The 26999-nt window shown below is 38.1% G+C and overlaps 1 protein-coding gene across 1 annotated transcript in view; it reads right to left on the bottom strand.

Moving 5' to 3' along the window:
* LOC124805111 (A disintegrin and metalloproteinase with thrombospondin motifs 7-like) overlaps positions 1–26999 on the bottom strand; it is a 267102-nt gene that overhangs the window by 55551 nt on the left and 184552 nt on the right. Inside the window, exons 11-13 of the mRNA XM_047265562.1 lie at positions 23455–23581; positions 23248–23365; positions 2965–3230 (exon numbers count right to left, since the gene is read on the bottom strand). Of these exons, the coding sequence (XP_047121518.1) occupies positions 2965–3230; positions 23248–23365; positions 23455–23581 (511 nt within the window). The remainder of the gene's footprint in view (positions 1–2964; positions 3231–23247; positions 23366–23454; positions 23582–26999) is intronic.

Below are 26999 nucleotides of genomic sequence, written 5' to 3'. Positions count from 1 at the left end.
CATAAGTATCTTATTTAGTAAACGAAAACTTCAAAAATGTGTTCAGTATTTTTGTTATTGCCTTGATAACCCCTGTTTCAGTTCCTGTGTCATCTATGAGTGTCTAGACACTAGCTTCAGTGCCACTGACAGCATTTACATACAACCAGAATTTCTTTGTGTTCTGCGTGATATCTTTTGATAAGATTCTACTGCAGCAGTCATTGATGGCTTCACACATTTTCCTCTTGACAGCCAAACGATTTTCATTTGGAATCTGTCTATCTATGGGTGTATGCTTTGTTTTACACCTATTGCCATGTTCTTATGATGAAAAATGTTCATCAGAATCAATTAATTCAGTGGTGGTGAATAAGCAGGTGTACTAAACACATATTCTTATTCTCACCAGAAAAGTTCATGTCAGGCCTGGCACAAAAGAAATGAGACTTGCACTACAAATCTGTGTTCTTACCAAATATATTAAGTTACTCATTATCACATTAAAAGTGGGACACAAATGAGTCCAGACATATCTACATTTGTTTTCACTTCTCCAAACATTTCTCTATGTTGTATTTTGTGAGGCTGCATAAGAGTTCTGTTATTTTTGTTCCTGACAAACAGCAGAGCATAACTTTCAAAAACTGTTCATTCACTGAAATTAAGCTGTTCAACTATGATGAAACTTCTAAAAGAGTAAGGAAGCAGTCCAAGGTTGATTAGTTGGTTGGTTGGTTTATATGGGGGAGATGACCAAACAGCAAGGTCACTGGTCCAATCAGGTTATGGAAGGATGGGGAAGGTAGTCAGCATGCCATTTCAAAGGAACCGTCCTGGCATTTGCCTGAAACAATTTAGGGAAATCAAAGAAAACCTAAAACAGGATGGTTGAACCCAGGTTTGAACCATCATCCTCCAGAATGCAAGTAAGACACTATGACAGATGGATCCTTAATAATGTAAGCAGTCTCCTTTCCTTTGTGACACTGTAGAAATATCAAAATCATTGTTGCTTTTGTCACAGTCATAATATGGATAAATAACATATGTACTTTTCTTTCATTTTTACCATACAGGGTAATAATAGTCTTACCAAATGCTTAATGTGTGCGAGCTGTTGCCAGTCTCACATCTTGTGTAAATGCCATGTAAAATTACTGGGCTTACATAGAAAGCAAACAATGAACAAACAGTTTTGCTGTTGTATTCTTCTAATATTCAAATTAATTCATAATTAGATAGTTATATAATAGAGGGAAACATTCCACGTGGGAAAAATATATCTAAAAACACAGATGATGTGACTTACCGAACGAAAGTGCTGGCAGGTCGATAGACACACAAACATACACATGAAATTCTAGCTTTCGCAACAAACGGTTGCTTCGTCAGGAAAGAGGGAAGGAGAGGGAAAGACGAAAGGAAGTGGGTTTTAAGGGAGAGGGTAAGGAGTCATTCCAATCCCGGGAGCGGAAAGACTTACCTTACGGGGAAAAAAGGACGGGTATACACTCGCACACACACACATATCCATCCACACATATACAGACACAAGCAGACAGTGAGTGTATACCCGTCCTTTTTTCCCCCTAAGGTAAGTCTTTCCGCTCCCGGGATTGGAATGACTCCTTACCCTCTCCCTTAAAACTCACTTCCTTTCGTCTTTCCCTCTCCTTCCCTCTTTCCTGACGAAGCAACTGTTTGTTGCGAAAGCTAGAATTTCATGTGTATGTTTGTGTTTGTTTGTGTGTCTATCAACCTGCCAGCACTTTCGTTCGGTAAGTCATATCATCTGTGTTTTTAGATATAATTAGATAGTTAAGTTCATTACATATCTCCTCCCCCCTCTCCCACACACACCTCTCCCAAAAAAGAAAAATCTGTCTTCTCCCTTCTTTTGTCTGAAATGGGCTAAGTTAAGGTACTGTCTTCCATATCAGTTAGTTAACTATCTGTGTAATAACTTCTCACGAGTGGTTATGTGATCACTAGTTCTGTGCATGTGGCTGTATACTTACAGAACATCTAAATTCTGGAACACTTCTAGTATGTCAGAGATGTCAGCATGAATACCATCCTGACACTGTCAAAATTATACAAACTGTGGCAGCACAGATCACAAATTCCAACTTCATCTCCAGATGCTTGAGTAAAGATCTCAGAAGAAAATTTCTTGACCTCAATGGAGAAATGTGCTCCACTGATAATAGGCCTGGCATGCATTACACTACTCAAGTAGCAGAATACGTGAGGCAAGCACATGGAAGTTTCTTGGGTTAGAGGAACCCATTTGTAGACTGCAAGATGAATTATGTAGATCACTGGAGCAACAAAGCATTCCAAGTGTTTGTAACAACACACAATTCTTTCTCATTTTCAAGAAGTGTCAATGGGCACATGCATATAACAAAATTCTAAGAGTCAAGCAACATATTTACTTCTTACCAAATATATGGCAACATATTACTTCCTACCAAATGTGCATCACAAAATGACCAGAACAGAAAAATCAGAGCAGTTTGAACTCACACAGAGGCTTACCAACAGTAGTACTTACAGTAGCATTTGTGAATGCAACAGTAAGTGGGAGAAATGTTTCATAACATGAAATACCAAGAACCACAAGGTGGCATGCAGGTTATTGCTGAGAAGTAGAATCCAGATGCTAACCACAATGCCAATTTTTTCAGTTCACTGGATGGCTTTATACAGCCCAATATCATCATTAAGTGAGTAACCACTGAAAATATGCCTACTTAACTTAGGTCTTTAGGACGCAAGCAATAAAGGAGTGTAAAGAAATGATTTAAGTTGTAAATTTATCAAGTAATATACTTGTCAGTTTTAACTACAGATGTCGGTTACCACATTTCAATCTTCCCTTTATGTTAAGCAATCATTTACCTCAAAGTTAAATGTGGAATTAATTTATACTTACAAAAGGTAACTTTTAAATAGCACAAATGCAAGCATAATACCTACCTTGTTGGGCATAATTGGTCATTACAAGATCTTGTTAAATTTGCTGGTTTATGCTCCTGAATGCACATGGAGTCTTCAACTGGACCTTTAGATTTTTCACGACACTCTGGCACTGACGTTTGCGTTCCACCACCACAACTTTTTGTACATTCTGACCATTCTGAGTATGCCCAGACATATTCCTTCACCATTGCTAACTTGTCCAATGGCACTGTGTATTCATATCGCAGCCCAAAGGTACTAGTTGAACGGGGCCGGTGTAATACCTGAAAATGCCGAAAGATCTTTCAAAAAATGCATTATACTTGAAAGAGTAATTTAACCCACAATACATTTTCTTGGTACCAGTTACACATATTAAGCAACTGGTATACTCAGTATCCAGTAACATCTACTACTACGTTCAGAATGTGTTTTATCTAACAATGGAGATATGGATATACAATCAGTATTAAACTACACGTGTTACGCTGTACATACATGAATATGCATCTTAAATTCCATTCCCTTACAGTTCGGTAGTAATGAATGACATGGTTACTTATTCAGCAGGTCATGAATAAAAAATAGTGATTATTGCTAATCTGATGTTAAATTCTGTTCTTTTGGTGGACTATACACTGAGTAGATCCTAAGAGACAAGTCAAAGTTGTCAGCCAGGCAGGCCATTACTTGATGTTGATACCTGCCATTTGTGGGCAGTGCACCAACAGTTGGATTACCCACATACACCTCACAGACCACCATAAAGAGTGATGAGAAGCCTGCGACAGGTTGAAGTTTTGAGTTTCTCTTTGAATGTGCTTGGGCAACACATTGCCCGAAAAATGCATGTATTCACAATTGAGTCCTGGCTCACCAAACTGTCATAACTTGTTTCATGCAGTCAGTACTGTTGCTCTGCTATTCTCAAAGCACATTTTCAGCTGCCAGCAAGCCATGCCTGAATTGGTGTTAAAAAGACCCCAATTTTATATATTTCGAAGAGATTCTGTAAAGCCTTCACAGCTACCATAGTGGCCACAGATCCTGTTCAACCAAAAGAAAATTGTTTACAAAATATTACGACTGTACCTATCAAAGAAGTGTTTTGTATAACTTCTGTTTCATATAATTATGGGTCAAATAATACAATCTGTCAAGAAGACTGGCCACAAGTTAGACTGATTATTTGGCATTCACAGAGGATAATGATGATATGCTAGGAGAAAGAAAAGAAAGTAATCTTGTTATTTGGCAAAATAGCTCAATAAACTTCACTTAAGTCTTAGGAAGTAGAAAATGGTAGCATTTTTTAAAGTTTGCGTCACAAGCATCAGAATACAAATTGAAAGGAAAACAAGGAATTATGAACAATGGAAATAGTATGGTTCTTCACTTGGGCTGCTTATTAAAACACAAATTACAAAATAGAGAAAATTACAGAAATGTTGCAAAAATTGGGCAACATGAATTGCATTGGGACTTGCTGACACAAGGTCCTTGAGCCTGCACTGGATGGGTCAATCACCGAAGTAATTCATGTGTTGTGTCATCTAGAGCTCATCATAATTCCACAGGTTAAACAATGCTTCGATCTGATTTTATAAGATTTACATTAGATCCTGAGTTCCTGTCTGTAATCTATAAGAGACTTCCAGACTTCCCAGTTTTGTGATAGTAAGGGGCTAGTTGTTCTGATAGTTCCCTCCAGATGTGATCTTCAGGCTGAGTTTAGTGTTCACAGTCGTCAGTTGCTCTGAAGAAGCAATTTCTTAATTTCAACATCTGGATAGCCAGTCAAATGTAGTGGGTGTTGTTCAGAAAAGGAGAACTTCATTTTCTCTCTGTAGACAGTTGTCACCTGTTGAATTGTCAAAGGAGCAGTTGTAGTTGGAGATTCTTTCTCATTGAGTGTTTGCATTTTGAGACTCTCCCTTCTCTCATGACTGTAGTTTTCTTAAGTTCAGTGAATTCAGACATGGAAGAAAGTCTCTAGAGGATGAACCTCTACAGAAGTAAATGGAATTAATATTCAGCAAATGATTGAAGAAGATATTTGTTTCAGCACATTCAGTATATTCTACCACTTTTGTGTTATGGACAGTGTCAGATTTTGCAGATGAAAATGTCAAAATGTTGACTTATCTTCCCAATTTTCATTCATCAGTATCTTTAGTAATCATATTCTGGGTTAATTTGTCAGTGAACAAGAATGTGGTAAATCTTTCACTGTCTGCCTCATTCGAGATCAGTTTGCTACACTCGTTGCATGAGCAACTTTTCGCACCAGCACATGACAAACATTACTCCATGCAATGAGCTAAGGCTCAGTAGCCATGGATGTGATGCCTGAAATCAGAATCCACCAACAGCCTCCAATGTGAGTTTACAACAGCTACTGCACACACCAACTCAAAACTAGCACTGCCAACACCAGTCATGTCTACACTTCTCTATATCTACGCTAAGATGAGTCTCTTTCTCAATCTACACCATGCTCTCAATGTTAACTATTGTGGAGCCCTCGAGATTAGGACTTTTTTATGCTAACAATTTTGTATTGCCTCTGGGCAGTTTCATGTTATTGTTTGAGGGCTATCCAGAAAGTAACAGATGTTTTGAAATAAAAAATTAACAAATTTCATTATATACATTTCAGAGATACCTTGGCTATTTTTTTTACATAATCATCATTCAAACTGAGGTACTTATCACATGGAGGCACAAGTTTTTCAATGCAGTCTCTGCAGAAATCTGTCGCCTGTGATTGCAACCACTAGTTTATACCAGTGTGAAGTTCTATGTCAGTACCAAAATGTTTTGTAGTGAGCCATGTATTCATTGTTGGAAAGAGGTGGTAGTTGCTTGGTGCCACATCCATGCTGCATGGTGGATAATCAAACACCTACCATCCAAAGCATAGTTCGAGCTCTCAGGTATGATTGGTTATGTCTGGATGTGTGTTGTCATGATAAAACAAAACTTTCTGGATGTGTTTTATCATGAAAAAACAAAACTTTTGCGCTAAGTTTTCCCCAATGCTTGTTTTGTATCACCTGCCTTAACTTTGTCAATGTTTGACAATACCTCTCTGAGTTAATTGTCGGGCCACAGTCAATGAAATCAACAAGAATCACTCCCTCAGAATCCCAGAAAACAGTAGCAATGATTTTTCTTACTGACAGTATTTTCATAACACTTCCTTGGGAGAATTTGTGTGCCCCATTCCATTAACTGCCTTTTTATTTCACAATTGACATGCTTCACACAAGTCTCATTTCCCATTATGATACAATCAATAACTTTGTTACCATTTTTCTCATGATCTTTGAGGAAGGCTAGTGCTACAGCCAGTCTCTGTTTTTTGTGGTCTTCTCTTAGGATTTTGGGAATCCACTTAGCACAAAATGTATGGGAACCAAGCTTCTCCACCACCATTTCATGCACCAAAATGATGCTAAAATTCCAAAATCATGAAACAAAGATTTTCATGAATTTTGTCATTGATTTTCATTACCAGCTCATCAGTCAAAAGGCTAGGCCTACCGTTGTGATCCTCATAGTGAACAATGGCATGATCATTTTTAAAATCAATGCACCATTGCGTCGCTCAGTTTTCTCTCATTACTCTTTTTCTGGACACATCGCAAAGGTTGCAATAAATTTGAATTGTTTTGCAGTTTTTTGCCAACAAAAATGTAAACAGAACATACCGCAGAAGGAGTTAGATTTTTCTATTTCTATACACATTTTAACACATCACAGAAAGTAAAGTAGCAGAAATACAGAGGACACACTACCACCACTGGATGTGTACTGAGTGTAGGAACATTACACCATCAAGATGGCAGCTGTAACCCCACCCAGCATCACAATACACCAAAATGACTGTTATTTTCTGGATAGCCCTCGTACATTGTGCCATTGTGTGTTGCATCAAATAACAAATTCAAAAATCAATGTTCTTTTGTGTGAGCCACAACACAATTGGTGACTGTGGACTGAACTGTGTTCCATCAATCATACTGTGTCAACTTGTGTATGAATTTCAGCATTTGGCTGACACTGTAAGATGGGGCCTTAGCAGTGAACCACAGACTTTGTGTGTTGAACAGCCACCATCAGCATTTCCTTCTTTCCAGTCACCATGGCCCAACCACCTCTTGTTGCTGTTATGAAACAGCTGACAGCTCAGCAAGTGGAAAGCCAAATGGGTATCAAAAACCTTCTGAACAGAGTGCTGCAGTAGCCGACAGTAAATACTCCGCCATTTCTGCCATATGAGGAGAAGTGAGGAGACTGGATGTCATATTAAAAATGGCTGTGACAGCACTTAACAGCACTTAAAGTAAAGGACAATGACACTGCTAAATGCTGTCATGTGATTTCTGCTCACCTCAAGTTTTTCCAACATTGCTAGTAACTGGATCAATCCTTTCAAGCTTGGGCGGCACAACTCCGGGGGCTAAGTCGCCGATGCTAGGCAGAGGGCATGATCAGAGACATGATCATCCATGCAGCTCCCAATGAAGAGTTTCAATTACAGGCTTTACACTTTGTGACCTTTCATTAGATGATGTGTTGCATTTAGCACAGTACTATGAGGTCACACTAGTGGTGGCTTGCCACTTAGATTCCTGGGTGGACATTGCTGCAGTAAACAGTAAACCTGGATATGTGGCAGACTCAGCGGACAGCTATGATGTTGCGACAGTACACAAACAACAGTGCATGCATCCTGCTACACATACACAGTGGGTCTCACGCTGCCCCAGGTTGTGACAGCTTTACCCATCCTGCCTGAATTGTTTTCAGAAGCATGCTACAGCTCCCCATTCTGGTAGGTGGATTGCACTGGTCACCTCAAACTTGTTTGTCAAGTGGCTGTTCACATCTCATGACCACAACATCAAATGGACGTTAACCCGTAACTCATAAGGTGTGGTCTCTTACACCATACAAAAATTTTCAAACTCACCCTACAAGGCCAGTTCTAGTGGAATGTTTCTACAAGCCCCTTAACTTCCTTACATTGCCAAGCCTGTAATGTTTTGTTCAAATGGTTCAAATGGCTCTGAACACTATGGGACTTAACATCTGAGGTCATCAGTCTCCTAGGCTTAGAACTACTTAAACCTAAGTAACCTAAGGACACCATACACATCCATGCCCAAGGCAGGATTTGAACCTGTTACTGTAGCAGCAGCACGGTTCCAGACTGAAGCACCTAAAACCACTTGGCCACAGTGGCCAGCAATGTTTTGTTGTTGGTTGCATTAACCCCTTCTTTTTTGTTGTTGTTTACATGAGTTATCGACACAAGTTGTGGTCTCCTGGACTGCACCTCATGAATTACATGCTGGTGTACTTTGGTATAGTGCAAAATGTGTTCACAGGAACATGGCAGTTTTAACAATCCTAAATTTGATGAAATTGTTAATCAGTGGATGGATGAAGATGGCAGTGATATAGCTCAAGAAATAGACGAAAAAGATGATTTTACAATAGCCAGTAACCACAGTCCTGCTAGCAAACAGGTGGGTAATTTAGAGGACGAACTTCAGAACAATGGTGGCGGGATGTTAAAAAACTTCAATGGTCAATATCAAATGTGTTCTAAGTGATCATAAAGAAAAATGTAGACTACAGCACTGAATGTCATCTATGCAGACATTCTTTTTGTACCTATCGAGTGCAATTTTTATGTGCAAGTTTGAACACTGGAATTTAGTTTTATGTGAACATTTACTTGCTACAGAGATATTACCATGTTTCAGAATGTGAAATTCAGTTCTCTTACAATTTGTTTATGTGTATCATGTAAAAAATATGCAAATTATGTCATTTTGTTTGATAAAATGTAAAATATTGAAGGCATAATTTATTGCAATAAAATCAAGAAGTATTTAAACAAAACTTGATTAATTTCACTGGTAAACTACTCATTTCACTGTGGGCAGTTGGCTGGAAAACTTTCAAGGTGGTATGGGTTCCACCATAAGTCTCCTCAATTTTCAAACATATTTACAATTAGGAGTGCCCGCACTATCTCTACCAGTTATTGCAAGTAACCCATTCCACTGTAAGGTCAATTTACCATGAAAACTATTACAAAATGTGACCAGGGACATTACTTTCTTAATCATGAACAGTACTGATACTTAGAATGTCTTCACAGAGCAGCATTTAGTGAACCTGAAGCCACTCTTTTTTGTTTTGCAGGAGGCAGGATTAAAGTGGAATCTCAGCAAACATGGGTTTTTCAGCCTTCAGTGGAGTATTTAGGACATGTACTTTCTCATGAAGGTATCTTACCAATGCAGGACCATGTCAAAGTGATTGCATCCATGCCTCGGACAGTGAACCTAAAGAAGTTCCAATCAATTCTCATGAAAATTCCATACTATGGAAAATTCATTCCAGCGGCATCTCGGATAGCTCATCCGTTACACACTTGTGTAGGAAAGGAGTGGTTTTCACATTGTCATCTGCATGTGAAAAGGCATTCACAGAGTTCAAACAGGGTCTACTCTCAGCACCTCCTCTAACGCCTTTCCAACCTGGGAAGCAGGTAGTGATTGCGACAGAAATGTCAGACCACAGGATGGGGGCTGTCCACACTCACCAAGAGACTGATGGTTCAGAACACACCACTGCATACACTTCAAAAACCCTCACCTCTGTGCAAATGAAAGACTCCCAAATTGAGGAAGATGCACTGCAAATACGATTATATTCACTCTGAAGAAATTTTATCTCTTTCTTTCAGGCATCAAGTTCCACCTGGTAAGAGACCATGGGTCATTGATCTCACTGTTCAAACCAACATCTCATGTCTCAGATTGTACTAGTCACTGGTTCCATTATTGGGCATTGTTCCTCTCAAGAAATACCTATGAAATCCATTTCAGAAGTACTTCCCAGCATTCAAATGCAGATGTTCTTTCTCATCTACTGCTGGGGCTGGACTACAAGTTCAATCAAGAGGAAATTCTTTATTTCTTCCTGGATGATGAGACTCAACTAACTGTGGAGAACTTTCCAATTAGGCGAACCCACATTGCCGCTGCCAGAGGTGGACACCATTCTTACACTAGTTCACACCTTCATCTTGAGGAGGTGACTAGAGCAATTGTCCGGGCAATGGTTTATTCCTCTTCTGCACTAATATGGCCTGTGACACCATTTACTTCTAGTGAACAGTGTTATCCTATCACCCACAGATAACATTGCACTGTGTCTAGTGATTCCACCAGTCTTACAATAACAGATCTTACAACTGTGCCTGAGGGCATTGGGGGACTTCCACTCAGTGTCCTGCTTACTGACCAGGCATTGACCAGGAAATAGACAGCTTAGTCCATTAGCAACAGATGTGTGGAACAGGCAGTCACATGTCAGGTTTTTTCACTTAGGCCAGCACCCTCCAAACCTTGGGAATAAGTGTACCTCAATCTTGCAGGCCTATTCCTGAATAATGCATGGCTCATCATCACTAAAGCTTTTTTCAGGTTAACTTCAATACAACCATGGCAGAATACATGGTGATGGCACTGTTGAAGATTTTCACTACTGAAGGCCTGACGTAGACATCAGTGACTGTAAAAGGTCTGTAATTTTGGCTGAAGGACTCTGAGAATTTCTACACTAAAATGGAGTGTAGCACATCTATTAGCCTCCTTTCTAACCCAATTAAGATGGAGAGGTAGAGAGGTTCATTCAGATATTCAAATAATGGATGAAGAAGTGCGTCCAAGATGCTTCAACAGAAGATACCATGACATTTTACTTTAAGTTCATACAGGTTGACAAAAGCCCATCAGTGCTCTCACGAGGATGTCAGCCCAATTCTCTCCCACATGTACTACTGCTAGCACCCAGCCCCCAGTTCCTCCCTCCTCTCTGAGATTTAGGCTGGCATGTGGATTTGGGTCCAGGGGTTTGGTCAAAAAGATTGGTGGTTTCCAGTCACCATTCATCTGCAATGGGGCATTGAGTTTTGACACTTGATAGCAAAGACTGGACCATCACCCAGCACCAGAACCAATTCCAACAGTTCAAATGTGCCTGCAGTCTTTTTCTCCTCAATCCTACCACCACATCTCATTCTCCTGTCAGCAGAAGAAGAGCTCATCCTTGAGCTTCCTGCCCCCCCCCCCCCCCCCCCAACCAATCCCACTCTTAGTTGTTCCACGCCACCATAGCCACAAGAGGCGAATATGGCCTCACTGTTGGCTTCCCCACTGAGGGACAGATCAACGCTCCAGATTGAGTTACCACAGGACGTCCCCTGAGGGTGCACCAGAGGAGTGGCTGCCATCCAGGATTGACATCATGACACTGCCTCCGGTGCTCACAGCCTAACCTGCATTTCCCCCTTGCTCACCTGATGAAACCACAGATGGTTGGGTCACTCTCAGCCTTACATCCAGATGCCAGCACACTAGGAGCTCCTGTAACCAGAGCAGTCAGGAGACAATTGCAGAAGAGATGGAGGTCACCCACCTCATTCTCCATGTAGCACTGGACCGGTCTACCTTTTGCTTTTTGCCTCACTCCATAATAGTAGTCTCCACTGGCTGCATGAGCAACTTATTGTGCCGACACACCACAGATGTTACCCACGTACAGAGCTTATGCTTGCTAGCTAGGAATGTAGGGTTGACACCAGAGGCTAAACCACCAACATCCAGAGTGAGTCTGCAGCACCAGCTGTGTGTGCTGACTCAAAATTAACACTGCCAATGCCAGTGATGTCCATGCTTGTCTATTCTCCAGGACAATGTGGGCCTCCCACTCAGTTTACACAGTGTTGACAACTGTTAACTATTGTGAAGCCTTCAAGATTTGGATATTCTTATGCTACTGACTTTTCATCACCTCTGGCCAGTTTCATTTTATTGTATGTTGTGCTGCTGTATGTTGTATCAAATAAAAAAGATTCAAAAATCAATATTTGTTTGCGCTGTGTGTCACAACAAGGAAAGTGTTTGTTACAAAGAAGTAGGTAACAAGGATAATATGTGGCGTTCTTTCCAGAACCTCTTTAAATAACTGGGCATACTGACAACAATAGATTTGTACCTTTACGATGTTTGTTGTGAATGGTTGATCACAAGTTCAGAAACAGAAGTAATATCCATAACTGGAAGGATAAATGACTTACACTATCCTTCTCTCAGCCACGATGTGGCACAGAAAGGAATGAGATATTGAGTCATAGAAATCTTTTACAACCTACTCAGTAATGTAGAGCATTTAACAGGTAACAAATTTATCTTTAAACAAAAACTGAAATCATATCTACACAATAACTCCTACTCCATGGTAGAGTTAATTTATTACGATTTGATTATAGAATTTAAATCTCAATCACCAAGACTTGCAAACTTAACTTAAACAATGAAAAATCCAGGGGAATGTAATAATATTATGAGAAGGAAAATTGCTACTCACCATATAGCGGAGGTGCTGAGTCGCAGGTAGGCACAACAAAAAGACTCACAATTAAAGCTTTGAAACTCACACACATGACTGTAGTCTCAAGCAACTGAAACCACACTAGTTGCGCGTGTGTGAGTTGTGTTTACGTGTGTGTGTGTGTGTGTGTGTGTGTGTGTGTACCTATTATTGACGAAGGCCCGTGGCCAAAAGCTTTAATTGTGAGAGTCTTTTTGTTGTGCCTGTCTGCAACTCAGCATCTCCGCTATATGGTGAGTAGCAACTTTCCTTCACATAAACTTAACTTTAAAATTTGCAAATAAGACTTACATAGTAATCAGTGCACATGCTTTCTTCACCCAGAAAAATAACAGCCTACAGGAGAGAGAAGAAACACAAAAATTATGGGAACTCCTGGGGCAAACCTGAATCAAACCAAACATTAAAATTTTCCTTGGTGACTTCAGTGTACAAGTGGGACAAGGAAAAAGGTACTGTACCGAGTATCATTAGAAAATAGCCTGGTCATAAGCAAACCAACAAACCACAAACTTATATCAAAATCAATGCTTTAAAAGGAAACCTGATAACTGAAAAACTGGAAACATTTCAACTTCAGGATGTGGGAATGGCAGCTAGACCATGTCTGCATTCATAAATTTCGCCATCATGAAATCTACAACAACAAAGTCTGAAGTGCAATAAATACATGATCTGCCATTATGTTGTGATGATAAAATTAAGTGGTTTAGGAAGAAACCTCCAAATAAAATTTGATGAAGAGTCTATCAACATCAAATCACAAAAAGAATTGAGTGTCAAATTGAAATTTATAGCAGAAGAATAGCTCCAATAAATCCCACGAAGAAACATGATTGGTGACAAGAAGGATGCAACCAGGTAGTGGAGACAAGACATCAAGCTTGGGTAAACCATCAAGCCCAAGAGTCAGAAGAATCAAATTTAAAACTGATAAAACAAAGGAAAGCCACTCATGATATCATGAGACAAACAAAATCTAAACATCTTAGAAATGACAGAAGAAGATTTCAAGACCAATCAAATAGAAGATCACTACAAAATTTCAAGACATATGTTAAAAAATAGGAACCTCAACATTAATGCTGAGAAATAAATCAGGAAAGTGGTGACATGAAGGATGCAACCAGGTAGTGGAGACAAGACATCATGCTTGGGTAAACCATCAAGCCCAAGAGTCAGAAGAATCAAATTTAAAACTGATAAAACAAAGGAAAGCCACTCATGATATCATGAGACAAACAAAATCTAAACATCTTAGAAATGACAGAAGAAGATTTCAAGACCAATCAAATAGAAGATCACTACAAAATTTCAAGACATATGTTAAAAAATAGGAACCTCAACATTAATGCTGAGAAATAAATCAGGAAAGTTTACACACAGTAACCAATAAGCTTTAGAGATCCTCACAGACACATTACACGAACTTCTAAACTGTGATGAGCCACTAAAAACATTTCAGGTAAATATGGAAACCATTCATTTTAACCACCCCTGATATAACTGACCTACAACCCTCAATGAGGTAGAACTCATAATCAGAGAACTAAAAGATTACAAAGCATCTACCAAAGATCTAATCTGTGCAGGAACCTGATGCACTCTGGAAGCACAACTTGGGAGGATACCAAGGAGGATTTCGCCCACAGAAGCTGCTCAGACCAAATTCACTGTTTGAAATTAATAACAGAATACAAGTATAGAAACAAACAACTCATTATTTGATTTATAGATTTCAAAAAGCATATGATAGTATCCATAGACCCCATTTTTAAAAATCCTCAGATCAAATAGTGTCCATCCAAAACTAATAAAAATTACCATATTAACTTTAACCAACACAAATTCCAGGGTAAAGTTTGGGAAAGATATCTCAAAAGCTTTCCTAATGAAAAATGGTGCCAGACAAGCTGATAAATGATACCCACTGCTTTTAATGTAGCCCTCTATTGGCTCACAAAGATTTAGCAAAAAAGAAAACTCATCTGAAATCAAAATGGGATTAAACTCCTAATAAGAACAAACTGCTAGGGGTTTGCAGATGATTTATCTCTTTTAGCTCTTGATATGGAAATTGCTTCCTTCAAGAAAATTGAGCTCATGCTCATGAAACCCCTGTGCATATGTAAAATCTGTACAAGCTATTACAAAATCAACATAATTCTACATTTAAGTATCTTGGAGAAAACCCCAAACATAACTTGTGATTGAAAGAAATATGGACCAATAGAAACAACAAAATGAAAAAACCTCAATTTCTAACGTAGTCAATAAATAACAGTTTCCAGCAGACACTAACATCCAATACCATAAAACTGTGCCCAAACACTAGCCCAAATTTAAAAATGCAATGTCATCAATAGTTTGGTGTTTTTAAATACTATTTTTACAGTTTTTGGGGTAACATAACTTTTGCAACACAAAGATGAAAACCACAGAAAAGCCACTTTTTATTAAAACAATAAAGACTAAAGGAGAAATTACTGTGAAAAAATTACAGATGGTGGGTAGCAAGGAGTTCCCTAATGAAGATGTATATAAGTTTCCTGACTCAGATGGACTAAAACACTCAGTTGCTGCACCATATGCTCCTCAGCAGAATGTGGTTGGTGAAAGTGAAAATAGACTCCTATGGGAGATGGCACATCCATGGATATGCTCTGCTCAATACCTATCAAAGCATTAAGAGTTGAAGTAATTGTAGCTGCAACATACATTCTGAATTGAAATGACTCCATAAAAATTAAACATAAAACTCCAATTGAGATATTTTTGAAGAAGGAACATTGTTTTGATAATTTTGTGATATTTGGAGTGGAATGCTGTGCTTTGATTCTCATGAAAAAATGGAAGAGTTTGATGCTAAATCTTCAAAAGAATGTGTGGTTTGTTATCATTAGTGTGGATTTCATGTTTATTTTCCTGGAAAAAGGTGTGTGTGTGTGTGTGTGTGTGTGTGTGTGTGTGTGTGCACTTGCAGAGATGTGAAATTCAACTTCAAACAATTGTCTCATACTCACAGGACTAAAAGGGTTGGTTGTTGATATGTCAGATGTAGACGAAAATATGTTACTGAAACTGAATGTGAAAATGATGTTGAATTTGACAAGAGCAGATTGTTTTCCTCATACAGGGGAGGTGTTGAGTCACAGTCAGGCACAACAAAAAGGCTGCTGTACATGTGAGCTTTCTGCCAAAAAGCCTTCCCTCTGTAACCAGAGACAGTGATCATGTGTGTGTTAATTGTGCTAATGTGAATGTGTGTTTTTTCTTCATCACTTAGCCCAGAAGTGTTTACTGATGAAGACGCCGGCCGTGAAAGCCTACATGGGATGATGCATTTTTTCTACTTGAGAAGAAGGCCCTTTGGCTGAAAGTTGAAATATATAGTAATTTTTTTCCTGTGCCTGTCTATGACTCAACATCTCCTCTATGTGGTGAGTAGCAATGTATCCTTCTCACAATAGTGTTATTATCCATCCTGAATTTTCCATTGTTTGATTTTGAAGAGGATAGTCAAGGGACTGTATGAACCAAGATGTATTTATGAGTGATGAAATGGTTAGCAACCATTTGTATGGCACTGAGGGACAAGTTGAGAGCAATATTGAAGCAAGAAGTGCAGACAACACAATTCATATAAATGATGGAATTTGAAGAAATCATTATGTTACTGTGAAGATTCAGTCCATCAGATCAGAATGATGCCTCTTTGTGAGACACCAAGGAATTACAAAGAAGCAGTGGAGTCAGTAACTCTGAAGAATGTAAAAATGCAAGAAAGGAAGAAGCGAATTCTCTGAATAAAAATAAAACACGAAACTAGTTTACAGATCTAACAAATTAGGTGATTGAAAAACAATGAGTGTTTGCTACAAAATTATATTCAAATAATTAAGTGTTTGATATAAGGTTTCACTGGTGGCAAAAGGATATATTCAGTTTTTAGAATAGATTTTGATGAGACATTTAGCTCCGTAGCAAAATCTAAGATTATGAGAGCCGTGCTGAGCATTGCAAATCACCATGATTGGTGTAAAAAGCAATTTGATTTAAGGACAGTATTTTGAAGGAGGGAAGTTATATGTATCAACCAGAGGGTTTTGATGATGTCTCAGAAACTGTACATAAATTGCTGGAGAGTCTGTACAGTTTACAGCAGGCCTCAAAACCCTGATATGAGTGTCTTGTTAAATTCATTAGTGTTTGTAATTTATGAGAGAGCTGTTCAGAAGCATGTATGTCCTGTAGTGAAAACCTGATACTGTATTTTGGGTTAACAATGGATCCACCATGAGCTCTACTGATGCAAGAAGTAAATTTATTGAACAGTTGGATAAATGATTTCAGATCACTGCAATTGATTGGTTTCTAGGCTTAAGAATCAAGAACTCTGACAACTGTATCCAAATAAATCAGTCTGCACACATAAAGAGAATTTTAGAGAAATACAATATGATGGATGCAAAACCTTTACATTTACCAATCGAACCAGGATGTAGAATTAAGTTTGAGAAGAATGAAGATTAATATGAAGCTTATGGTGATGCTTATCATGGTAAGCACACAGCCTAATAAAACTGGTAATGATGAGATAAATGTAGTAACCAATCTTGAATCATATGAAATGAATGATTCCAGACTGCAAACATAAAAGCCAAAAATCCACTAGTACATAGCTATACAAAAATGTTTAAATACCAACTTTTATAATGACGTAATGTAATTACAACAATAATTATGACTTTTCGAAAAGGTAAACAATTATTTGTATTTTATTTATGAAATGTATGTTTCAAAGATTATTTTGCCTAAATAGATTGATATATGATAGTAATTTCTTTGCTGCACGCTGTTAGAAGAAAATCTTTGTTTTCAGTGCAGTTGGTTGTACAAGTTTGGGGTGCAAGAAAGGAGAATGAGATATGTGTGTTTTATTGATTTGTATTCTGAAGTGAGATGACTGAAAATATATGTGTAATTCTACAGAAAGTCCACCAGTTTTTGCATAATTCTTGAAGTAGTAACTCAATCATCATCTAGGCAATCATAAAAAGTTAAATTGTAGAAAGGAAATAGATATCAAGCCATCAACACACAAAGAAGAACAACAAAAAAGATGAGTATTGTTATTAATAAAATTGGTTATTTAAATTCGACTGTTGCTGTCACTCACTGCAGTGTGTCACTATCTCAGTGTGGCAAGTGCTGTGAAAACAAGACTAGCTACCCAAATTACTAACTTACTTCAAAAATTAATAAATCAGCTTTGGGTGGGGACGGTCAGAATATGGTGACATCGTCTGGCTTTTTCTGAAAGTGAAGTGTGAATCCTCTGTTGGGCTATTTTCCTTGTGCAAATTAAAATATATTGTGAAAATTTTATGTGAACAATTGCCCATATATGAACCACAGCTACAAAACAACTACAATTGCAGCAGAAAGGAGTTCATAAGAAGAAGAAGGTGAAAAATAAGAAGTGAGGTGAACAATTAACAACATTGACATCCCACAACAAAGCTAAGTACTGGAAATATTTTCTTTATTGTTTTTTTTTCTTTTTGGTGAAGTGTTTTGTTATATAATTACTAACAATGAAAGCCACTGAAGAATCTGGAACAGTAGGGGTCAAACAGACATGGGAGACTGAAGTAGCACTGTGAAACACGAAGAAGAAAACAATGACAAACCTGTAAGACAGGAAAAACAAACTGATGAATTAAAACAAGATGATAATATTGACATAAGTACTGTGCTGTCATTGGTAATAAAATGTATAATGATAATAAGGATCAGTTTGCAAAAATAAATGAGCAACTTGAAAATCATAAACAACAAAGTAAGGACCAGTGCACAAAACTCGGTCAGTCAATAGAAACATTATTTGATTGCTTCAGCAAAAATACAGCTCAAATGTATGATATCGATCAAAAAAATTGTAGATTAGATATTCGAGTAGAGTCTGTGAAGTCTAAAATGAAAGAAACTGAACTTAAATTTAACACTGAAGTCAGAAGTCGGAAAGTCAAAGATGAGATCATTGAAGACTGGGAGAAAAACAAAATTGCTTTTAAAAAAGTGCATGAGGAAATAATTACTGTGGACAAAAACGCAAATAATCGAATTTCAAAATTGTAAACTAATGTTGACACCAAACTGGCACTTGTTGAGAGTAGGTCTGTTGTTCAGGTGAAAACAGTATACAGCAAATTTGTAGAAAATGTAAAATTAAGCAACAACAAACCAGCAGCCTAGAAAATAGTTTCTCTGTTTTGTATAACAAAGTTGAACAAATGTCTAATGAGGTAGTTAATAGAAATCTTGTTAACAATGTTTCTCAACATTCCAGTGAAATACTTTTCATGTGAAGGTAGGTTACACCCTGTAGATTTTCTGCAAAGATAATTCATGTCTAATATGAGTGCTGTTATGAAAAACAAGTTTGTTCAGAAGTTTCTGGAAGGTGAAGCATTAAGCTGGGCAAATCAGTATACTGACAATGACACAACCTATGCAGACTTTGAGAAAGGATTTTTAAGTAAATTTTGGTCAGAGTTGTACAAAACTGTGTAATAGACACACACATTTTGCGGTAATCACAATGGTAACAATTATCATCATAAGGAACATAATACAGTAAATGGTAACAATTTTCGTTCTGGAAAGCAACATAGTTGCAGCAGAAAGAGAAAGAAAAGAAAAAAATTATATGTAACTGTTCCAAAAAAGTTGTAGAAACAAAATTTTTTCAACCATATGTAAAGAACAAAGTGGTTACAGTTTTCGTACATTTTTGTGCAGACAATTTAAATGTGGTAACTTATTATTTTTGCTTGTGCTGTGTTACTTTTCTACAGATTGTAAAGAAGTCATGATTGTATTTTACGAGTATTATGTTCTTTCATGAGAAGTAATTAGTTTTTTATAGTGTTATTTGTCAATGTTTAGAGTAATGTTTCAAATAACTAACTATTTGAAAAGGTGAAGCTTTAAGTGCAAGACTCAATCAATTCATGAGCATTTATTCTGTTCTCAGTATAACTTTTCCTTTTGCTGTCTGGAATTATTTGTATCCAATACAACTTTAACCTTTCTTGTGTACTAGTTTTGGGGAGGGCGTGTGGATAGCACCACACTATTTCTCACAAAATAACTGCAATGTCTTGTGCTGTATATAATTTACTTGTGTTTACTATGACAGATATTTTTTCTGAAGTTTAATATTATTTTGTATATCTCAGCCTGTGACACAATACAGAAGACTTGAACAGTAATTTTTCATATGTTATTTTATAATCTATTAGGTGGCATAAATGCAAAATGTTTGTAGCAATCAGAGACTAAAGGACAAAATGATTGTTAAATTGATAATTTTGCACACAGAATAGGTAGGGGGTCCACTAACTTTGGTAGGCACATAATGTGGCTAGTGGTACCTTCCTTAGCAGTGTGCATCCATTCTTAATTTATGGTGCATTCTATTCTAACTCTTTCCTACCCGGGTTCTGTTCTCACTATGCTCTCTATTCAGGGTCTATCCCATTTATGTCACCACAGCTTGTGTGGATGATCTTATCTGACAGTACTACCCATCTAACATTTGTCATTTCAGGTATAAAAAATTCCTGCAAAGTAGGGCAAGAAATAATTTTTGTCATAGCATATTTTTATATGCTGAGGGTAAGTTTGGAGGTAAGACATTCAAAAATGTTGTTACAAAAACATTTCATTGGTGTTATGAGAAAAAGGAATAAATTCCTAAATAGGTAAACTAATTTTGTCCTGTGATCTAAAGTATTTTGCTATACATTCTTTAAAACACCTCAAATAACTGTATGTGGACTAAGATGTTTACTTGTGATCATAGGGCATTACCAATCAATGATCTTTCTCCTATTAAAATAGATTTATAAATCTTGGTATACAGACATTTTCGTGAAATACAAGTTCTACTGTCATGCTAATATGATAAAATCACTGTTATGTGTGCCATCCTTTTGCTTATCCCATATACATATGATATTTGGTAATGATTTGAGAGCTACCAAACAGGTAAAAGGTCAGACTTTGAAATTGTTTTAAAAATTTGTGAGAAAAGAACTTTGTACAGCAAAATTTTGCTCCTGACCTCATTTGAATGAAGTAATGATACTAAGGTACTGGTAGTTAAAATGCTGTAAATCATGTATTGAAGAACCGATGAATATTGATTCGTTGCATTCCAAAACTTGTTGGCATAACCAGTTTTATTAATTTGTACAAAAACTTTTCTCATATTTTATACTTTCAAAATTTTTGGGGGGCAATTGAATAAAACTGGTTACGATGAGATAAATGTACTAAGCGATCTTGGATCATATGAAATGAGTGATACCATACTGGAAACATAAAAGCCATAAAGCCACTACTACATAGCTAAGCAAAAATGTTTAACCAACTTTTATAAATACTTAATGTAATATTACAATGATGATTAAAATGATATTTATTTGAATTTTATTTATAAAATGTATGTTCCAAAGAGTATTTTGCATCAATAGATCAATATATGATAGTAACTTCTTTGCTGCATATTGTTAGAAGTTGTTTTAGTGCAGTTGGTAGTATGAGTTTGAAGTGTGAGGATGGAGAATGAGTTATGCATGTTTTATTGGTGTGTATTGCAAAGTGAGATGATTGAAAATATATGTGTTATTCTGCAGAAAACCCACTAGTTTTCACATAATTCTTGAAGTAGTAACTCAATCAACCTCTAGATGATCATAAAAAGTTAAATTACACAAAGGAAATTGATATCAAGCCATCAACACACAACAAATAAGAACACCAAAAAAGATGAACTTTATTATTAATAAAACTGGTTATTTAAATTCGACCATTGCTGTCACTCACTGCAGTACATCACTATCTCAGTGTAGCAAGTGCTGTGAAAATGTGACCAGGCACCCAAATTATTAACTTACTTCAAAAATTAATAAATCAACTTTGGGCATCTAGAAGGTGAGGCTGGTCAGAATAGGCATAAGGTGATCAATAAATGGAATTTTACATAAGTTTCGCAGAGATCCAGTTATGTGGAAAAGTAGACGGCAGCTCTTCTTCAATGGAGGCATAATACATGGCTGCAAATGAGATAAAATAGTGCAAGACATCAGAGTAAAAGAATGTTGCACAATTTTCTCACTGCAAGATTTCACTACACCACACTTCGAGAAGATATGAAATCATGGACTGGTGTGTTGGAGGTCCGCAGCTCGTGGTCTCACAGTCGCGTTCTTGCTTCCCAAGTACGGGGTCCTGGGTTTGATTCCTGGCGGGGTCAGGGATTTTCACCTGCCTCGAGATGACTACGTGTTTGTGTTGTTCTCATCATTTCATCATCATTCATGAAACTGGCAATATTGGACTGAGCAAAGGTTGGGAATTTGTACGGGCACTGATAACCGCGCAGTTGAGCACCCCACAAACCAATCATCATCATCATCATCATCATGGTGTGTAGGGTGTACCTTCCTAAACAAGTGACGATAATTCAGAAGCGTGTGAAGGTGGATGTATGGGGGTTCCTATACCCACAACAATGCTGCTTGTAAGAAAACCAAACCACAAGCATTGTTTGAAGATTATTGATTATAGACTCATCCACATTCATCTAGCAATCCTTATATGATTCCTGTGAGGTTCTGTATTCTCTCAAAAGTGAAAGAAACCATCTACATCTACATCTACATCTACATTGATACTCCGCAAGCCACCCAACGGTGTGTGGCGGAGGGCACTTTACGTGCCACTGTCATTACCTCCCTTTCCTGTTCCAGTCGCGTATGGTTCGCGGGAAGAACGACTGTCTGAAAGCCTCCGTGCGTGCTCTAATCTCTCTAATTTTACATTCGTGATCTCCTCGGGAAGTATAAGTAGGGGGAAGCAATATATTCGATACCTCATCCAGAAACGCACCCTCTCGAAACCTGGCGAGCAAGCTACACCGCGATGCAGAGCGCCTCTCTTGCAGAGTCTGCCACTTGAGTTTATTAAACATCTCCGTAACGCTATCACGGTTACCAAATAACCCAGTGACGAAACGCGCCGCTCTTCTTTGGATCTTCTCTGTCTCCTCCGTCAACCCGACCTGGTACGGATCCCACACTGATGAGCAATACTCAAGTATAGGTCGAACGAGTGTTTTGTAAGCCACCTCCTTTGTTGATGGACTACATTTTCTAAGCACTCTCCCAATGAATCTCAACCTGGTACCCGCCTTACCAACAATTAGTTTTATATGATCATTCCAATTCAAATCGTTCCGTACGCATACTCCCAGATATTTTACGGAAGTAACTGCTACCAGTGTTTGTTCCGCTATCATATAATCATACAATAAAGGATCCTTCTTTCTATGTATTCGCAATACATTACATTTGTCTATGTTAAGGGTCAGTTGCCACTCCCTGCACCAAGTGCCTATCCGCTGCAGATCTTCCTGTATTTCGCTACAATTTTCTAATGCAGCAACTTCTCTGTATACTACAGCATCATCCGCGAAAAGCCGCATGGAACTTCCGACACTATCTACTAGGTCATTTATATATATTGTGAAAAGCAATGGTCCCATAACACTCCCCTGTGGCACGCCAGAGGTTACTTTAACGTCTGTAGACGTCTCTCCATTGATAACACTGATGGATGCACGAAAGTGTGGACAGATGCCCACGTATCAGTCTCAATGAACATGATTTAAGCTATTAAAAACTAAATGAATCAAACTGAAAGGCTTGTATAAAGTAGGACTCTAAGTCTTTCTGAATGCTGTATACTTACATATATCTTTATGTCATCAGGTATTGGGCCTGGTATAGTAATATTTTCTCTTTCATTGTGGCGCTCGTAAAAACCAACAGTGCCATGGATTGAAAAAGATCCTGATCTCTCAATCTGACTGAAACAAATATATATTAGAATTAATAGGATAAAGGTGTTCCATAGTGGACAGAAAGATCAGAATGAAATGAATCTCTGAGAACTTACTTGTTTCCATTTAGGTAATATTTATATGTTGTAGCACTGGCAACAGCTACAAAATTTCTTGATGGCCCTTCCTCTACAGCACGAATGTTTCTGGAACCAGCAGGAATTATTACCACCTCCTTGTATCCTAAGGAGGTAAGAAATAATTAATAATTACTCAACGTCTAATTTAAAGTGAAAGTAAAAAAGAACAATAACAGCATTAATTGCTGACAAAAGATTGGAACTGTTAATTGTAACAAGAAGTTGATTTTATGTGGCAACCACAACCACATATTTCACCGCAGTTTGCTACCCAACACACCTCAACAACCATCTCAAAGTTTCAAATTGCCTTAGGCTTCTCCTCTCCCCCACATAGTTCATGAGTAAGGTTACAGCATATGAGATATGGTTCAGCACACTGTTAACCTGTCACAGAGCATACACTGATAAGCCACAACATTATGATCACCGACGTACTATAAATATAAATCCATCCAAGCAATAGCAACATCACCTAGTGAGGAATGACTGCTAGTCAGACATGTGCATGGTACATGTTGTATCAGTGAGCATGCTGCCCATGTGTAGAATGTGAAGGTGCACAATCTATCTAAGTTTGACTGAGGGCAGGTTGTGATGGTCCAGAGGCTCGCATGAGTATCTTGGAAGCTGCAGGACTTGTTGGGTGTTCAAGGAGTTCTGTGGTGTGTGTCTCCAACACACAGCAAAACGAAGATGAAGTAATGTCCAGATGTTGAGGGGTTCGGTGGTCACCCATCATTACAAATGTGGGATGTTGCAGGCTGGGCAGAATGGTAAAACAGGGCAGGCAGCGAACTGTGGTGGAACTAACATAAGACTTTAATGCTGGGCAGATACAAGTATGTCTGGACGCACAGTGCACCGAACACTCCTAACAATGGGCCTCCACAGCCAATGACCCATGCATGTGCAAGTGTTAAGACAACGACATCAGCAAATGTGACAGAAATGAGCATGTGACCATCGGCACTGGACGTTGGCACACTGGCAGAGTATTGCATCGTCTGACAAATCCCAATACCTTTTTCATCATGCCAATGGGAGGGTGTGAATCCATAATCTTCCAGGAGAACAGCTCCTTGACACCTGTACTGGGGATGGAAACAAGCTGACAGTGGCTCCAGTATGCTCTGGGGAAAATTCATGTGGCCATCCATGGGTCCAGTGGAGCTTGGCCAAGACACCATGATGGGCAAGGAGTATTGTGCACTGGTTACCAACCATGTACACCCCTTTATGATGATCATGATTCCTGACAGCAGTGGCATTTTTCAACAAGATAATGCACCATGCCACAAGGCCAGGAATGTGATGGACTGGTCCAAGGAACACAGAGGCGAGTTTCAATTGATGTGAAGACCCCCAACTCACCATATCTGAACCTGATAAAACCCATCTGGGATGTGATTGAATGTGGTGTCAGAGCTCATTGCCTCCCTCCCCAGAATTTACAGGAATTAAGTGAACTGTATGTGTGCAAATGTGGTGACAACTCCCTCCAGTGACCTGCCAAGGCCTCACTGCTTCCATGTCACAATACATCCCTGCCGTTATGCACACCAAAGGTGGTCATACTGTTCTGGCTGATCAGTGTTTATGCTGAAAAACAGTAGATGAATTCAATCTCAGCACTGAAAATCATTTTTGACAGAAATAATACTATGACTTTAACTTGTCTTGAAAATTGTATTTTCATATTTTCTCACAACTGCACTTTAAGTACTGGTAACTATTTAACGAATTCTTTTTACGCAGAATCTACAATCAAAAGAGACAGATAGTGAAAATGGTAAGTTTAAATGAAGGAATGGATTACGTTCTAAAACAAGCACTACTCAAGATTCTGATCTTCAATGAAGATGTAGAGTCTTACATTAAATATACCGAGCGAGGTGGCGCAGTGGTTAGGCCACTGGACTTGCATTCGGGAGGACAATGGTTCAATCCTGTGTCCGGCCATCTTGATTTAGGTTTTCCGTGATTTCCTTAAATTGGTTCAGGCAAATGCCGGGATGGTTCCTTTGAAAGGGCAAGGCCGACTTCCTTCCCCATCCTTCCCTAATCCGATGAGATCGAAGACCTCACTGTTTGGTCTCTTGCCCCAAACAACCCAACCCATTCTTATATTAAATAATTATGTCATAGTAGGATTTGAATACTTTTTACAGCTACCAAATTTTCAGTTTTAAGATCGGAGATAGCATTACCTCAACGTCTCCTCCTAGTCTGACATATCAAAAAGAATAGTGGAATAATCTTTCATCATACTTTATTCACTTCATCTGGAAATAAGAGTGACACAGCATGTGTAAGCACTGCTTTGGATATGTTTCGTGGTTTCCTTTTTTATGATCTGAAGAAGATGGCTTTAACAATCAAAACTTGTATCAAAAGTATAATCTGCTGTCAAGAGAGAAAAAATTTATATTCATTTACGATTTTATAATATGACCAGTCACAGCCACTGAAATTCATGGTAAATCGAACTGCAAACATCTGTTAGTGATGAATAATTAACAACGGGTTTCATTGCATTCAAACAGCATCTTTAGACTGTTGGTAGTGTCACACAGATAAGGACACAAAGAAGCCCCCAATTTTCATTGTCCCATACTCCAATTCCATGAAGATGGGAAGTCATCAACAAGTAACAAGTAGCACAGCATTGGTGTGAATAGTGCTGGGGATGACAAACCTGTAGTTGGTTACCGAAAGGGCAAAGCACTGGAGTTTATCAGTTGTATACCCTATACAGCCTCCAGAACTTTACCTTTGTGATAACCAACTACAAGTGCCTTGTCCCCTGCACTAACTGTCCCAATGCTCTGCTGTTTATTATTTGTTGATGACTTCCCCTTATAATTAGAATTCAAATTTATGATCAAGACACATAAAACTTGAATGTATTTACTTTATTCTTCGATAAAATATAATCATTTTCATTTTTATTCCCATTTGCTCCTTGTTAACTGATTTTTCTTGTTGAACAATGTGTTAAGGACAGCCACTCTGTCCTTGCAAATTCTACTAACATAACCTCTGTCACTTATGGCATGACATGAGAAGTTTCCTGTTGAAGAGTATCTTTTTTTAGTTTTTGTCTTCATTTTGCCATAAAATTTTGCATTACCATCCTATAGTGGAATCTGCTGCATAGAGGTCTTCTGACTCTTCACCAGAGCATGAGATTGTTGGTGCTCAGACTTGAATACTTTGCATGGAATATATTTTCTTTCTTTTCAAAACAAATATTGCTATACTTTCTCAGATTCCTTTAGTATGAGTAACATTTTTAATTCTGTTGTTTACAGTTAAGCCTATCTCTGAATTTCCTTCTTGCTCTGGTTCTCTGTAATAAAACATATGTTGTGATTTTAATTCTACATGGGCCAGTCACATTAATGTGACCACCTGCAATGTTCAATGTCAATGTGCAATAACTACTCACAGATGGCAAGTTGCAGCACTAGCAGTGTCAGGGAGATGCGGAAAACAGTGCAGTTGTTGTTGTAATGCTG

Source organism: Schistocerca piceifrons, chromosome 7, assembly GCF_021461385.2.
Source record: "Schistocerca piceifrons isolate TAMUIC-IGC-003096 chromosome 7, iqSchPice1.1, whole genome shotgun sequence".
Taxonomy (NCBI): domain Eukaryota; kingdom Metazoa; phylum Arthropoda; class Insecta; order Orthoptera; family Acrididae; genus Schistocerca; species Schistocerca piceifrons.
The sequence above is the reverse complement of the archived record's forward strand: the minus strand, read 5'-3'. Positions and strand labels throughout refer to the sequence as shown.